Source organism: Mauremys reevesii, linkage group 24, assembly GCF_016161935.1.
Source record: "Mauremys reevesii isolate NIE-2019 linkage group 24, ASM1616193v1, whole genome shotgun sequence".
NCBI classification, from domain to species: Eukaryota; Metazoa; Chordata; order Testudines; family Geoemydidae; genus Mauremys; species Mauremys reevesii.
In genome coordinates, this window is record NC_052646.1 from 10,957,286 (window position 1) to 10,970,248 (window position 12,963).

General features: G+C 65.0%; 1 protein-coding gene across 2 annotated transcripts in view; it reads right to left on the reverse strand.

Annotated features, from left to right (window-relative positions):
• Positions 1-2,664: 2,664 nt before the first annotated feature.
• The window catches only part of IGSF9 (immunoglobulin superfamily member 9), a 51,999-nt gene continuing 41,700 nt past the window's right edge, over positions 2,665-12,963 (reverse strand). Inside the window, exons 18-21 of one of the 2 annotated variants that reach the window (XM_039513106.1) lie at positions 12,515-12,560; positions 10,630-12,147; positions 5,376-5,521; positions 2,665-3,369 (exon numbers count right to left, since the gene is read on the reverse strand). In XM_039513106.1, the coding sequence (XP_039369040.1) occupies positions 3,140-3,369; positions 5,376-5,521; positions 10,630-12,147; positions 12,515-12,560 (1,940 nt within the window). In that variant the 3' untranslated portion in view covers positions 2,665-3,139. The remainder of the gene's footprint in view (positions 3,370-5,375; positions 5,522-10,629; positions 12,148-12,514; positions 12,561-12,963) is intronic. The other variant, XM_039513105.1, reaches the window with a different exon arrangement.

Below are 12,963 nucleotides of genomic sequence, written 5' to 3' on the forward strand. Positions count from 1 at the left end.
TCAGCCCCCCGGGACCCCCCTCAGTGCCCTGCTATTGGGGGCAGGCAGCCCCATGGAGCCCCCCCGGGTGCCCTGGCACTGAGGGAAGGCAGCCACATGGAGCAGCTGTGGTGAGCAGGTCCCAGCTGCTGAGGCAGCTGCAGGGGCTTGGGAACGCTCCTGCTGTGGTGAGCACTGGGGCTCGTGTGTGACAGGAGTAGGCAGTGTGGGATGGAGCTAGAGCAATGGCTGGTTATGCGCTCCCCCAGCCCTGCCCCCCAGCCCAGCTGAGTGGGCAATGACGGGGGGGGGGGCGCCCGCACCCCAGGGCACAGGGCGCTCGGGCTGGCCATGCTCGTGCCCCTCCATGGGAGATGCTGAAGCCCAACTGTTTGTCCGATGCCCCTGCCAGCAGGCCCCTCTGTGCAGGGGGAGTGGAAGGAGCAGAGACAGCCCCCCTCCCGGAGGACGTGTCCAGCCTGTGCTGCCAGGGAGCAGCCTATGGGAGCTGGGGGTGGCGGAGTCCAACTCTCACCCCTGAAGGAGGCTTGTTGCTCCCCTGGGTCCCTGGTCCCAGCAGCCAGAGCAACCCCCTGCTCCCAGCCCACGGTGTCCTGGGGCCTGTGAGCTGGCCTGGCACAGCAGCTCCCAGCCTCAGTGGGGATGTGCCAGGGAGCAGTTCCCTGATCTCACGGTGATGGGTGCCCTTTGTCCCCTGGTGCCTGCTGCCTCGCAGAGTCCTGGCCCAGTGTATGCTGGACAGCAGCACGTAGGGCCAAGCACCCCCCCTCCCCCCAGCTCTGGGGCAGCTACAAACCCAGCAACAGCAGCACTGGGGCCTGAGCAGTGCCCACAGGAGGTGGCATTCTGGGGGGACAGACAGGGCTGCCTGAGTTCATTCACCCCAAACCACCTCTTCCCCCACTTCCTGTCCTGGCTTGGGGGTGGGTGTGGCAGGATCCCAGGGCAGTGGGGGCTGGGCAGGGGGAGCTGCAGGGAAGAATCAGTGGTATGGGGAGGTGGGGGGGGGGGGGAGTGGGTGGGGGGGGATGGGAGTGGAGGGGGTCTGGGGGAGGGGGGGGAGGGAGAAGTTGCTGGTGGGTGAGGAGGAGGGGGAGGACCAGAGGGAGACGCAGAGTTCAGATGGTGCAGGGGGGGGGGTGGGGGGGGGGGTGGGAGCACCATGGGGCAGGGGTGGAGGGGGGGGGGGGGGGGAGTGGGGTGTGTGTGTGGAGGGAGCAGGGCAGAGAGAGGCACATGGTGCAGGGCAGAGGTGGATGGTCTATGGTGCCAGGACGGGGCTGGCACATGGGGTGGGGGGGGTCTATGTTACAGGGGAGTCTGTGGGGACGGGTCTGTGGAGGGGAAGGCCAAGAGAGGCACCCGGGAGGGGTGTTTGGGGCAGGGCTGAGGGAGGCAGCTGACATGGGGGAGGGAGGAGTCCATGGGGCAGGGCTGAGGGAGGCAGCCGGCATGGGGAAGGGAGGTGTCTGTGGGGCAGGACTGGGGGAGGCACCCAGCATGGGAGAGGAGTCCATGGGGCAGGGCTGAGGGAGGCAGCTGACATTCGGAAGGGAGGGGTCTGTGGGGCAGGACCGGGGGAGGCACCCAGCGTGGGGGAGTCCATGGGGCAGGGCTGAGGGAGGCAGCTGACACGGGGAAGGGAGGGGTCCATGGGGCAAGGTTTGAGTCCCAGGCCCAGCCCCTCCCCCAGTCAAGTGACCTGCCTGAGCCTGGCCAAATTTGGGGAAAGAGGAAGTGCAGCCCATCCACCTGGCAGCCAGGTGTGGCCTCTGTTCATCCTGCCCGTGCCAGGTGCTGCTCCGGAGCCGGCTTTAGCCTTAGTGCCCCCACGGCAGGGGCTGCACCACCGCCCTGCCCCTCACTTGGGTGCTGGCCGGGGATCACCCCAACAGGCCCTGCTGGCTGCTGCAGCATCAGCCTCGCTGGACTTCATGCTGCCAGGTCCTGGGGGCTATGCAGACGCCACGGCCTGGTCAGCCGGCTGCTCCTCTGCCCACAGGACCTGCAGCAGCTCATGCCACAGGGGAGGGGGCACCTGCCAACCAGAGACGAGCCGGAGCTAGGCCAGGCCCCAGCCCTCGGGAGCCAGAGTGGCTGGAAGCAGCAGGGCGCTGCGTGGCCCCTGGCCATGGCCAGCGCAGTACCTGGCCCAGGAGGGTTGCGGTGGGCACAGCCTCAGGCCAGGAGTGAGGCTGATGGCCAGGGTGCCTGGGCCCTACACTGCCATCGGGTCTCATCAACTCCCAGCTGCCCCAGCACCATGCAGGAGCCAAGTGCCCCCCGGCAGCATCAGGCATGGCACAGCTGGCAAAGGCAGGAGGGTCTAAGTTCACCCATCAGCGCCAGACTGGCCCAGGAGGGCCATAGTGCCTCCTCCACTCGCTGCAGTGCCAACTAGATCAGGGCCTGCAGCAGGACCAAGCAACCACAGGCCAGACCTGCAAGAAAAAGTGGCTTGATCCCAAGTGTGTGCCTGGGCCAGATGGGGGAGGGTGCTCTGCAGGGCCAGGGGCTGGGAGATGGGGGTGGGGCGACGGCAGGAGATGGGGCAGGGTGTTCCGCAGAGCCGGGGGGAGTTGGCAGACGGGGTGGAGGCTCCCTCGCCTGGCATTGGCCCGTCTCCCCTTCCCACGTGGTCTGTCACTCACATGGAGGCTAAAGTCTGTGCAATTCTCTTTTTATTCCGTTACAAATGCCTCTGTCCTCTGCCCATCCCCTGCGAGGACCCCTTGGCCCACTCCCTGTGCTTCCTGGCCCGGCCCGTGGGAGCTCCTGGGGCCAGCAGGAAGGGACAAGCAGCCTGTGGCAAGTGCTGTCTGTGAGCGTGGGGCTGGACCTGGGCTCAACTCGGTCCCCACAGCTGGCCAACCATGTGCTGTATGAAGGGCTGGCCAGGCCTAACCGCACCTGGCAGGCTGAGTGCCAGGCCTGGGCTCCCCACATCACAGGCCCTAGGACAGCCTGGCAGGCCAGCCACTGCAGGGGCCTCCTGAGTCCTGCCCCCGGCGTGCTGATAAGCCCATGGTGGGGCGTGGCGTCCGCCCAGCCGGGGTGCTGCAGGGATGCCCTGCCACCCGGCAGACTCTTTGCCAGCCCAGCCACACCAGGCCGTGCCGGAGAGCGGGGCTGCGTCCTCTCACAGCAGCGTGGCCTGCTCAAAGCGCTCATCGTAGCCGTGGCTGCTCATCCTCTGCCTGCGCTGCTTGGCAACCTCCCTGCGGCGCCGGTACGCCAGGAACTCCTCCCTCAGGGCCATGCAGCGAGCCTCTGGGCTGGCAAGGGCCTGCGGTGAGCCCGACGCCTCCAGGGCATCCACTGACTTGGAGTTCCCTGGGGAGCCACTGCCGTCACCAGGAGCTTTGGCACCTGCAAGCCAGCAAAGGGGACGGTGTCAAGGGAAGGGAGGGCAGAAAGTACCCCCCACCCCAGTCCTGCCCTCCCTCACTGGGCTCCCCAGGAGGCTGCTCCAGGGCTGGGGGAAGGGAAGCAAAGAATTACTCCCGGCTGGGACCAGCTCAGCATGGCTCACACGGGCCTGCCCACGGGGGCTCCCGGCTGGGACTGGCTCAGCACGGCTCACACGGGCCCGCCCACGGGGGCTCCCAGCTGGGACCGGCTCAGCACGGCTCACACGGGCCCGCCCACAGGGGCTCCCGGCTGGGACCGGCTCAGCACGGCTCACACGGGGGCTCCCGGCTGGGACCGGCTCAGCATGGCTCACCCGGGCCCGCCCACGGGGGCTCCCGGCTGTGACCGGCTCAGCATGGCTCACACGGGCCTGCCCACGGGGGCTCCCGGCTGTGACCGGCTCAGCATGGCTCACACGGGCCCGCCCACGGGGGCTCCCGGCTGGGACCGGCTCAGCACGGCTCACACGGGGGTTCCCGGCTGGGACCAGCTCAGCACGGCTCACATGGGCCCGCCCACGGGGGCTCCCAGCTGGGACCGGCTCAGCACGGCTCACACGGGCCCGCCCACGGGGGCTCCCGGCTGGGACCGGCTCAGCACGGCTCACACGGGCCCGCCCACGGGGGCTCCCGGCTGGGACCGGCTCAGCACGGCTCACACGGGGGCTCCCGGCTGGGACCGGCTCAGTACGGCTCCCACGGGGGCTCCCACGGGGGCTCCCGGCTGGGACCGGCTCAGCACGGCTCACATAGGCCCTCCCACGGGGGCTCCCGGCTGGGACCGGCTCAGCACGGCTCTGCCCACAGGGGCTCCCGGCTGGGACCGGCTCAGCACGGCTCTGCCCACGGGGGCTCCCGGCTGGGACCGGCTCAGCACGGCTCTGCCCACGGGCCCGCCCACGGGGGCTCCCGGCTGGGACCGGCTCAGCACGGCTCTGCCCACGGGCCCGCCCACGGGGGCTCCCGGCTGGGACCGGCTCAGCACGGCTCACATGGGCCCGCCCACGGGGGTTCTCAGCTGGGACTGAGCAGCACCAAACGGCAACCCCATGGGGTTGAGGGGCTCTGACTCCAGCGGGGGAGAGGTGAGGACCTAGACTGGGCCTGATGGCCTCCTGTGTGGTGGGGCGGGAATACAACACTGTGCTCAGCTGCCCCACTGCTAGGCCTGGAGCAGGGACATGGGAGGCTTGGTCTGAAGCCAGCCCTGGGGCAGAGTGGGAATTTTTTGTAATATTTTGTATTAATACTGTATGTGCCTCAATTTCCCCTAGGTGGTGCATGGTTAACTAGGAGGTGGGAAAGTGTTGTTCAGCTGACAGGTCTCTACTTACCTGGCAGAGATCCAGGTGTGACTGACGCCTGGCGGTGTGGGGCCTGCCTGGGGCCTCATGCCCATGGAGCGTCTGAAGACAACGGCCTCTCCCACTGCCTGGATATTTGGCACCTAGCAACTACCGACCATGGATGGCCCACCCTCTGCAGGAAGCCAGCCAGGTGTGACCAGCTGGAGAACAAAGGCCCGGTGGGGTTGTTAAGTGTGGGCTGCTGGAAGCAGCAGACACTCCTGGGCTGGGACTAAAGAGGGGTCAGAGGTCTCTGTGCTGGCCAAGATGGACCATGCTGTAACTTTCTGTCTCTCTGCCTGCCTCATCCTGGAGGGGAGGGCTTGTGTCAACCCCTGGGATACACCGGAGGCCCTTGGATCCCAAAACACAACACAGACTCTGCTCACCTCCCATATGGAGATGCAGCCACCTCTGGAGTAGGATGGGGCAGCTGTTTATACTCACACCCTTGTGCCCCTGTACAGGAGTCCAGGGCTGAGAGTTAGGGAGGCCGCACAGGCACCTGGAACAGCAGGGAGGGCTTGTGGGGGCAAGACTCTGGGACTTGGGCTGCCAGCCCGCAGGCAGGAGCACCCTGCAGCCCTGCATGGCACCGCCCGAGGCCCTGCTCACTCACTCTGCCGCTCCAGCTCCCGCACGGCGATGGTGGAGACGGGTCTCTTGGGGTCCCCGCTGCGGTACAGCTGCAGCGCATCCAGGATGTCTGACTCCAGTGCAAACTCCGAGTCCCACTCGTAATTCTCATCCACAGACGTGTTCCTCCTGCCGGGCAGAGGGCAAAAGCGGGCGTTAGGAGCTGGAGCACTGATGTGGGGCAAGGCCCAGTGCTGGGGGGGCAGGGGTAAAAGGGAGAGCAGGGGGGCTGGCTGCCCCACTGCCATCCCCAGCACCACCGGGGGGTGGGGAGCAGGGGGGATGCTGACACACAGGGCTGGCTGCCCCACTGCCATGCTCAGTGTCGGGGAGACGAGAGCAGGGGGGACACCTCCCCAGTGCCATGCCCAGCACAGGGTGAAGGGAGACCAGAGAGGATCCTGACATGGGCTGGCTACTGGGGGGGGGGGGGGGGGAAAGGAGGGCAGGCTCAGGTTGCAAATGCTCTGACTGAGGCTGTCAGGTCACAGGGTGTGACCCTAGTAGGAGATGACACTGAGCTGGGGGGAGAGGTAGAAACACTGGAGGGTCGGGATAGGGTCCAGAGTGACCTAGACAAATTGGAGGATTGGGCTAAAAGAAATCTGATGAGGTTCAACATGGACAAGTGCAGAGTCCTGCACTTAGGACAGAAGAATCCCATGCACTGCTACAGGCTGGGGACCGACGGGCTAAGCAGCAGTTCTGCAGAAAAGGACCTGGGGATTGCAGTGGAGGAGAAGCTGGATATTAGTTGGCAGTGTGCCCTTGTTGCCAAGAAGGCTAACAGCATATTGGGCTTTATAAGTAGGGGGCATTGCCAGCAGATCGAGGGAAGTGATCATTCCCCTCTATTCAGCACTGGTGAGGCCTCATTTGGAGTACTGTGTCCAGTTTTGGGCCCCACACTACAAGAAGGATGTGGGAGAATTGGAGAGTCCAGCAGAGAGCAACAAAAATGATTAGGGGGCTGGAGCACATGACTTATGAGAGGCTGAGGGAACGGGGATTGTTTAGTCTGCAGAAGAGAAGAACGAAGGGGGATTTGATAGCTGCTTTCAACTACCTGAAAGGGGCGGGGCGGGGGGGAGGGTGTTCCAAAGAGGGTGGAGCTCGGCTGTTCTCAGTGGTGGTGGCAGATGACAGAACAAGGAGTAATGCTCTCAAGTTGCAGTGGGGGAGGTCTAGGCTGGATATTAGGAAACACTATTTCACTAGGAGGGTGGTGAAGCACTGGAATGGGTTACCTGGGGAGGTGGTGGAATCTCTTTCCTTAGAGGTTTTTAAGGTCAGGCTTGACAAAGCCCTGGCTGGGATGATTTAGTTGGGTTTGGTCCTGCTTTGAACAGGGGGTTGGATTAGATCCCTCCTGAGGTCTCTTCCAATTCTAATCTTCTGTGATTCTCTGTCCCAGGGCAGCTTCATGCTTCCCACAGGGGGTGACAAGCGACCTTCCAACTCCAGGGCCCTAGGCCTGGCATTGCACCCAGCAGGCCCCCAGGGACTGGCCACCCCTGGGTCCAGCAGGGTGGGGATATGCGGTGCAGAATGGGAGCGAGGTCCCAATGCTCCATCCATCCTAGACCCAGGGCATGGCTTGGGCCCAGGGCAACACCTCATGGACAGGCCCAGGAGCACAGCCTGCCGCTGGGCTTGACATGGGCTCTGTGATGTAGCCCATCATCTTCCTCACTCCCTCCCAGCTCACTGGGCTGGACTCTCCCTGCCGCTCCCCAGGCCAGCAAGCGAGTGTCCCCCCCGGCATGGAAGCGATGGGCCTTCCTGTGCACTGGTGTCAGCAACGGCACAAGGCTACACAGCAGAGCCCCAGGGCTGGGGCAGTGACTCTGTCTGGGCTGCTGGGGTCACCTCTAGCCTCCCTTCCCCATGGGGCACACATGCTGCTCCGTGGGCCACATAGGGGTCACTCACTGCCCCACAGCTAGATCTGCCACTCTGAGCCAAAAACCCGGGGCATCCGGGACGAGCCTGAGCCCGTAACACTCAACAAATGGCAGCACAGAGCACCGGGTGAGCGAGCCGAGCCGGGCGCGGAGTGCCCCTCACCCACAGCGCCCTGGGGGAGCGAGCCGAGCCGGGCACGGAGTGCCCCCCCTCACAGCGCCCTGGGGGAGCGAGCCGAGCCGGGCGCGGAGTGTCCCCCCCTCACAGCGCCCGGGGGGAGCGAGCTGAGCCCGGCACGGAGTGCCCCCCCCTCACAGCGCCCTGGGGGAGCGAGCTGAGCCCGGCACGGAGTGCCCCCACTCCCCGAGCCCGGGGGGAGCGAGCCGAGCCGGCCACTGAGTGCCCCCCCCCCGCGCCCTGGGGGAGCGAGCCGAGCTGGGCGCGGAGCTCCCTCCCCCACAGCGCCCTGGGGGAGGGAGCCGAGCTGGGCGCGGAGTGCCCCCCCTCACAGCGCCCGGGGGGAGCGAGCCAAGCCAGGCGCAGAGTGCCCCCCCCACAGCACCCGGGGGGAGCGAGACGAGCCGGCCCCAGAGTGCCCCCCCCCAGCGCCCGGGGGGAGCGAGCTGAGCTGGGCGCACAGTGCCCCTCCAGCATCCTGGGGGAGCGAGCTGAGCCTGGCACGGAGTGCCCCCCTCTCACAGCATCCTGGGGGAGGGAGCTGAGCCCGGCACGGAGTGCCCCCCCCCACAGCGCCCTGGGGGAGCGAGCTGAGCCCGGCACGGAGTGCCCCCCTCTCACAGCATCCTGGGGGAGCGAGCTGAGCCCGGCACGGAGTGCCCCCCCCACAGCGCCCGGGGGGAGCGAGCTGAGCCCGACACGGAGTGCCCCCCCTGCAGGGCTGGAGGCTGGTGGCTAGCCAGCCCCCTTTCCCAAAGGAGGTGCACCTGGGTGAGCAGAGAGCAGCAGGTGGCTGCAGCGAGGGGGATGCTCAGGAGCCAGAAGCCTGAGGAGCTGGAGCTGGCTTGAAGCAGTGGCTGCAGGGAGCCCGTCCAGCTCCTGCAGAGACACTGAATTGTGCCCAGCTCTGGGAACCCCCCAGCTAAGGGAGGGACACTGGAGGGCCAGGACACAGCTGACGACTGAGTAAAGTGGAGCCCAGTGGGAAATATGAATTTCCTTTGGCCTGCGTTGGGTTTGAGGAGCCCTGAAAAAGGGGAAAGCCGGGGCAGGGGCTGTAGAGCTGCCTCTGGCCACGAGAGGGTGCTCAGGTGTGATCCCATTACACACCCCAGACGGGGCCGCACAGTGTCCCTGAGCCCAGTGCCACCGCTGGCCTGGCCTGGGCCAGACCTGACCCGCTGCCCTGCAACCGTAGCACAAGACAGGAGCCCAGAGCAAGCTAGGAACACAGCAGCAGCTGACACAGTGGCCACTGGGGGGCGATGGATGCTCTGGTGACAATCCAGGCCAGGGGCAGCACAGGCCTGCACGCCCCATGGCCCCACTGACCTCCAGCAATGGTGGGAGCTGGCAGTGTGGGAGCCAGGAGCCCTGTGCTGGGGGTGGCGTGCAGGGCATGGATATAAGCTCTGCTTCATTTGCTGAGGGGCTTCCCCCAATACACCCAGCGAGGCCCACAAGGCAGCTGGCTGCTAGGACGGTGTCAGCCCCGGGATCTGGGCATGTGCCGGCTCCACAATCACATCCTAACATGCAGCCAGGACCCCCAGAGCTCCCTCCCGCTCCCTCCCCTGGCCCAGCACATCTCCCATGGTGCAGGCCGGGCCATGCCCTGCCCTGGAACTGCAAAGCCGCTGGGGGGGGAGGGGGCACCTGGAGGGCTTGGGAAGTGGTTTTAGAAGCTCTGGTAGGGGGAGGGGAAGAGCCCCTCCTTTCCTCGCCTGCTTGGATCAGGCAAAGAGGCCAGGAGATTTCAGGGGAGGGACATTTGAATTCCTTAGTCCCCTCCCCACAATCCATGACACTGACAAGCTGCTCCCAGCTGGGTATCTGACACTCCGTTCAGCAGTCTCGGGAATGCACCCTAGCAGGGGGCTGCTGCTAAAGCAATCAGCAGTGATGTGCCCTTGTTAGGGTTCAGGGTCAACACCACCTTGAGGCAGCTAGAACAGTCCCCCTGCTCTCAGAGCTATTGGTCCAGGCTGCCTGCAGAGCAACAGGCCGCAACCTTGTGGCCAGCCTGAGGGCTCCTGGTAGCCAGGAGCCTCAGACATTTCCCATAGCGATGAAGAGAATCTGGAGCTCAAACGTGAAACTACTTTAAGAACCAGCAACAGTCTGTCTGGCCACGCTGCAGGCTGATGGCTCTTGCCCTCCCGGGGCTTATGCTGCCCCCCAGGCCTCTCTAACTGCTTGTTCTGGGGATGTTTCAGATATCTGGGGGGTGAGGTAATATCTTTTATTGGACCAACTTCTGTTGGTGAGAGAGACAAGCTTTCGAGCTACACAGGGCTGGGAAAGGTACCCACAGCGTCACAGCAAAATACAAGGGGGACCAGAGAGTTTAGCATAAGTGGTTAACACACTCGTTACCCCCCTCCAGCCTAGGGAAGAAAGGAAGGTGCGGGGGAAAGCAGCTGGGGAAGGGGGAGGTCTTAGTGGGAAACAAATCAGTGTAATAAGCCATCAATCCGGTGGCTCTGCCCAGTCCATGATTTTTAGTGTATAGGGCAGACTGCCCCATGCCAGGTCTCCAGGAATTTCACAGCCTTTGAGCTCCCTCTTCACCCCATGGACCAGCCACCAGCACTGTCTGCCGCTCTCTGCAGGGGTCTGGCAGGCTCCCATACCCTGCTCCAGAACAAAGCGCCTGGCAGCATGGACCTCCCTCACCCTCCCATGCCACAAGGGACAAACAGCCTAGCAGCTGGGCATCGGCTCTTGTGAACTCCAGGAGGAAAAGAATCACTCAAGAGGGGAGAGGCTGGTGGGAGCTCTGCTCATAGCAGCTTAGGTCCATCTCCAGCCCCTGCATTTGGCAGTGCCAAGGGGGGCACTTTACAATCCCCGGTTCCATTACACAGAGCAGGGCTTTTCATCCCTCGCTCTCCCCGGGAGCCAGGGCAGGGCAGAGCTGAGGGTGTTCAGGGCCTGGGTGAGTAAGTGCAGCTGGTTTCCAGGCTGGTAATGCCAGATTTGGGGTTCCCTCGGATAACTCCCCATAGCCACTGCCCTGGGCTCTCAGCATCCACGCTGCAAACCAGGTCCTGGGGTTACTATCCCCCTGTCACCGCATGAGTCAGCAGAGCTGGGAATAGAACCCAGGAGTCCTGGGGTTTCTTCCACCCACCATCCCAAACCATGCGGCTCACCTCTTGCTGACAGTGGCGACGGCCAGCTCCTTCCTTGGCCTGCCCTCCTCTGCCATGGAGCCCCGGGACTCGCCTTCACTTTGCCAGCCCGCTATTTCCCCTAGCGGGGAGCTGAGGTAGGTGCCCCCTAACGACAGCGCCAACGAGGGGGGTCTCAGGAAGGACACGCTGCCCCGGCCGCTACTCTGGCTGGTCAGGCTGCCCCGCAGCAGCTTCTCAGCAGATGGCCCCTGCAGGCAGAGGGTCCCCGGGGCCTGGTGCTTCTCAGGCACCTGAGCTTCCAGCAGCTCTGCAGACAGTGGCTGCCCGGGCAGGCTCAAGGCCCAGTTGGACTCTGAGGAGACGGCTGTGTACATCGGCTCGGTCCTGCTGCTGTCTGAGGGCGATGGTGCCCGGCCCCAGGGGGCCTGCTCCTTGGCCAGGAGCGGGTCAGAGCTGGGGCCCAGGTAGCCTGGCCACACCGTGCTCCCAGGCAGGGCAGCCTTGGCAGGGCCCATCTGCGGCTCTGGTGGTTTGAGGAGAGCCTTGCTGGGCGCTTGCTCCAGAGGAGACTCTGCAGTGCCACGCGTGTCCATGTAGTCCAGGCAGGCCGCTCCCTCCGTGCTCTGCGTGTGACCCTGATCCCCCAGCAGGGTGGGCTCCGTGCTACCCAGGGCCTGGATCTCGCAGGGCTCCTCCTGGGGTGGCCAGTCCCCATCCACGCTCATCTCCTTGAAGAAAGGCAGGCTCAGGTACTGGAGGATCCCACTCTGGGCCGAGGAGCTGGCTCTCCGCTGGCTGCTCGGAGACCCAGAGCCCAGTGGCTTGGGGCTGGCCAGAGCTGGGGCGCTCAGCAGCCTGCCGAGCACGGGGGAGCCCCCAGGGCCTGGGGAGTTGCGCAGCGAGCTGACAGTGCTCTGGCAGCGCCCCTCGCAACACATGCTGTCCCGCGGCTCCTCCACTGTGCTGAGGGGCAGCGGCACTGGGGAGGCCACAGGGCTGAGGTTGATGCTGCACAAGGGTTTGCCTTCCTCTGTGGGGCTGCTGCAGTAGCCAAAGTAGCGTCCCTGGCGGTAGCCAGAGGATCTGGCTTCTCTGCGGGCCTGGCCTGTGGCCTTGGGCCGCAGCGGCACTCCCCTCTTCCAGATGGGCTCCTCTGCCTCTGGGTGAGCGTACACCTGCAGGTAGGGTGCTGGCGGGCTGGGCTCAGGCGGGGTGGGGGAGGGATCCTGCTGCAAGAGCTCGGGGAACAGCTCCGTCTCGAGGGCACAGGGGGAGGCCTCCCGGGGCAGCCTGTCCGTCTCCACCACAAAGCGCCCATCGGGGCCCCGGCAGATGCGCTCCAGGGGCATCGCATCCCCGATGTGGCTTTCGTACACCATGTACTTGGAGCTGGTCCTAGGGCCGCCAGCGATGGTGAGGCCCAAACAGGTGCCAGCCTTCTCCCCCCACAGCAGAGTCCGGCGCAAGCTCTGGTACGGGGAGGCCTGTAGCTTCAGCTTCATGGCACTGTCCGGGCTACCAGAGCTGTGAGAATTTCTGCAGAGAAAGAGAGGGATTAATGGGGGGATCCCCCTGCCTCCTGCCACGGGGCAGCCCCTGCCTACTTGTTCCCCCCATCCAACCTGGCCTGCACATTCTCTCCAAGAACTGAGGACAACCCCCCAGCCCCGAGCGGGAAGGGTCAAAGTGCACTCCTGGGGAGCTAGCCCCACACCAGAGCATGGCCGGTGGAGGGGAGGCCCATTTCCCACAGCCCCACCCCAGCGGTCAGGACCCAGCCCCCCTCCCTCCCACTCGAAGCCCCACCCTGAGCCAGCGGGGAGCGAATGGGGAAAGCAAGGAGAACAGCATGGCACAGGGAGCGTGGTGAGACAGGAAGATGTCGTGGAATGGCGCGACTTACTGCGGAGGTGGAAGCTTCTTGTTGGGGGAGAAGACGATTGGTGGATCTGGAAGGTCATGAGAACACAAGGGGATCACATGGCGAGCAACTCAACATGAGATGAGGAGACTGCAGTGGCCCACGCCCACCCCTGGCCCCCAGCCGAGCCCTGAGGGCCCCCATGGATTGTGGGGGTGATCACCTGCTTGTGACAACCAGCATGAAACCCACCAGCGCCCAGGGGCCACCAGACAGCCATCGGGGGATGGGTTATAGTCCCTAGTGCCCTGGGGCCGGATCAGAATCGGTGCTCCCTAGAAAGGAAAGGCCATTTCCCACCCTGCTGACCCAGCCAGTCCCTTGACCTAATGGTGTTGTGCTTCTCAGCTCCCCTTCCCCACAGCCCCGTTCCCAGCAGGAAGACATGCCCTGGGCAGGTTTTGCTCCTCCAGGAGCAAGCAGCAGATGAA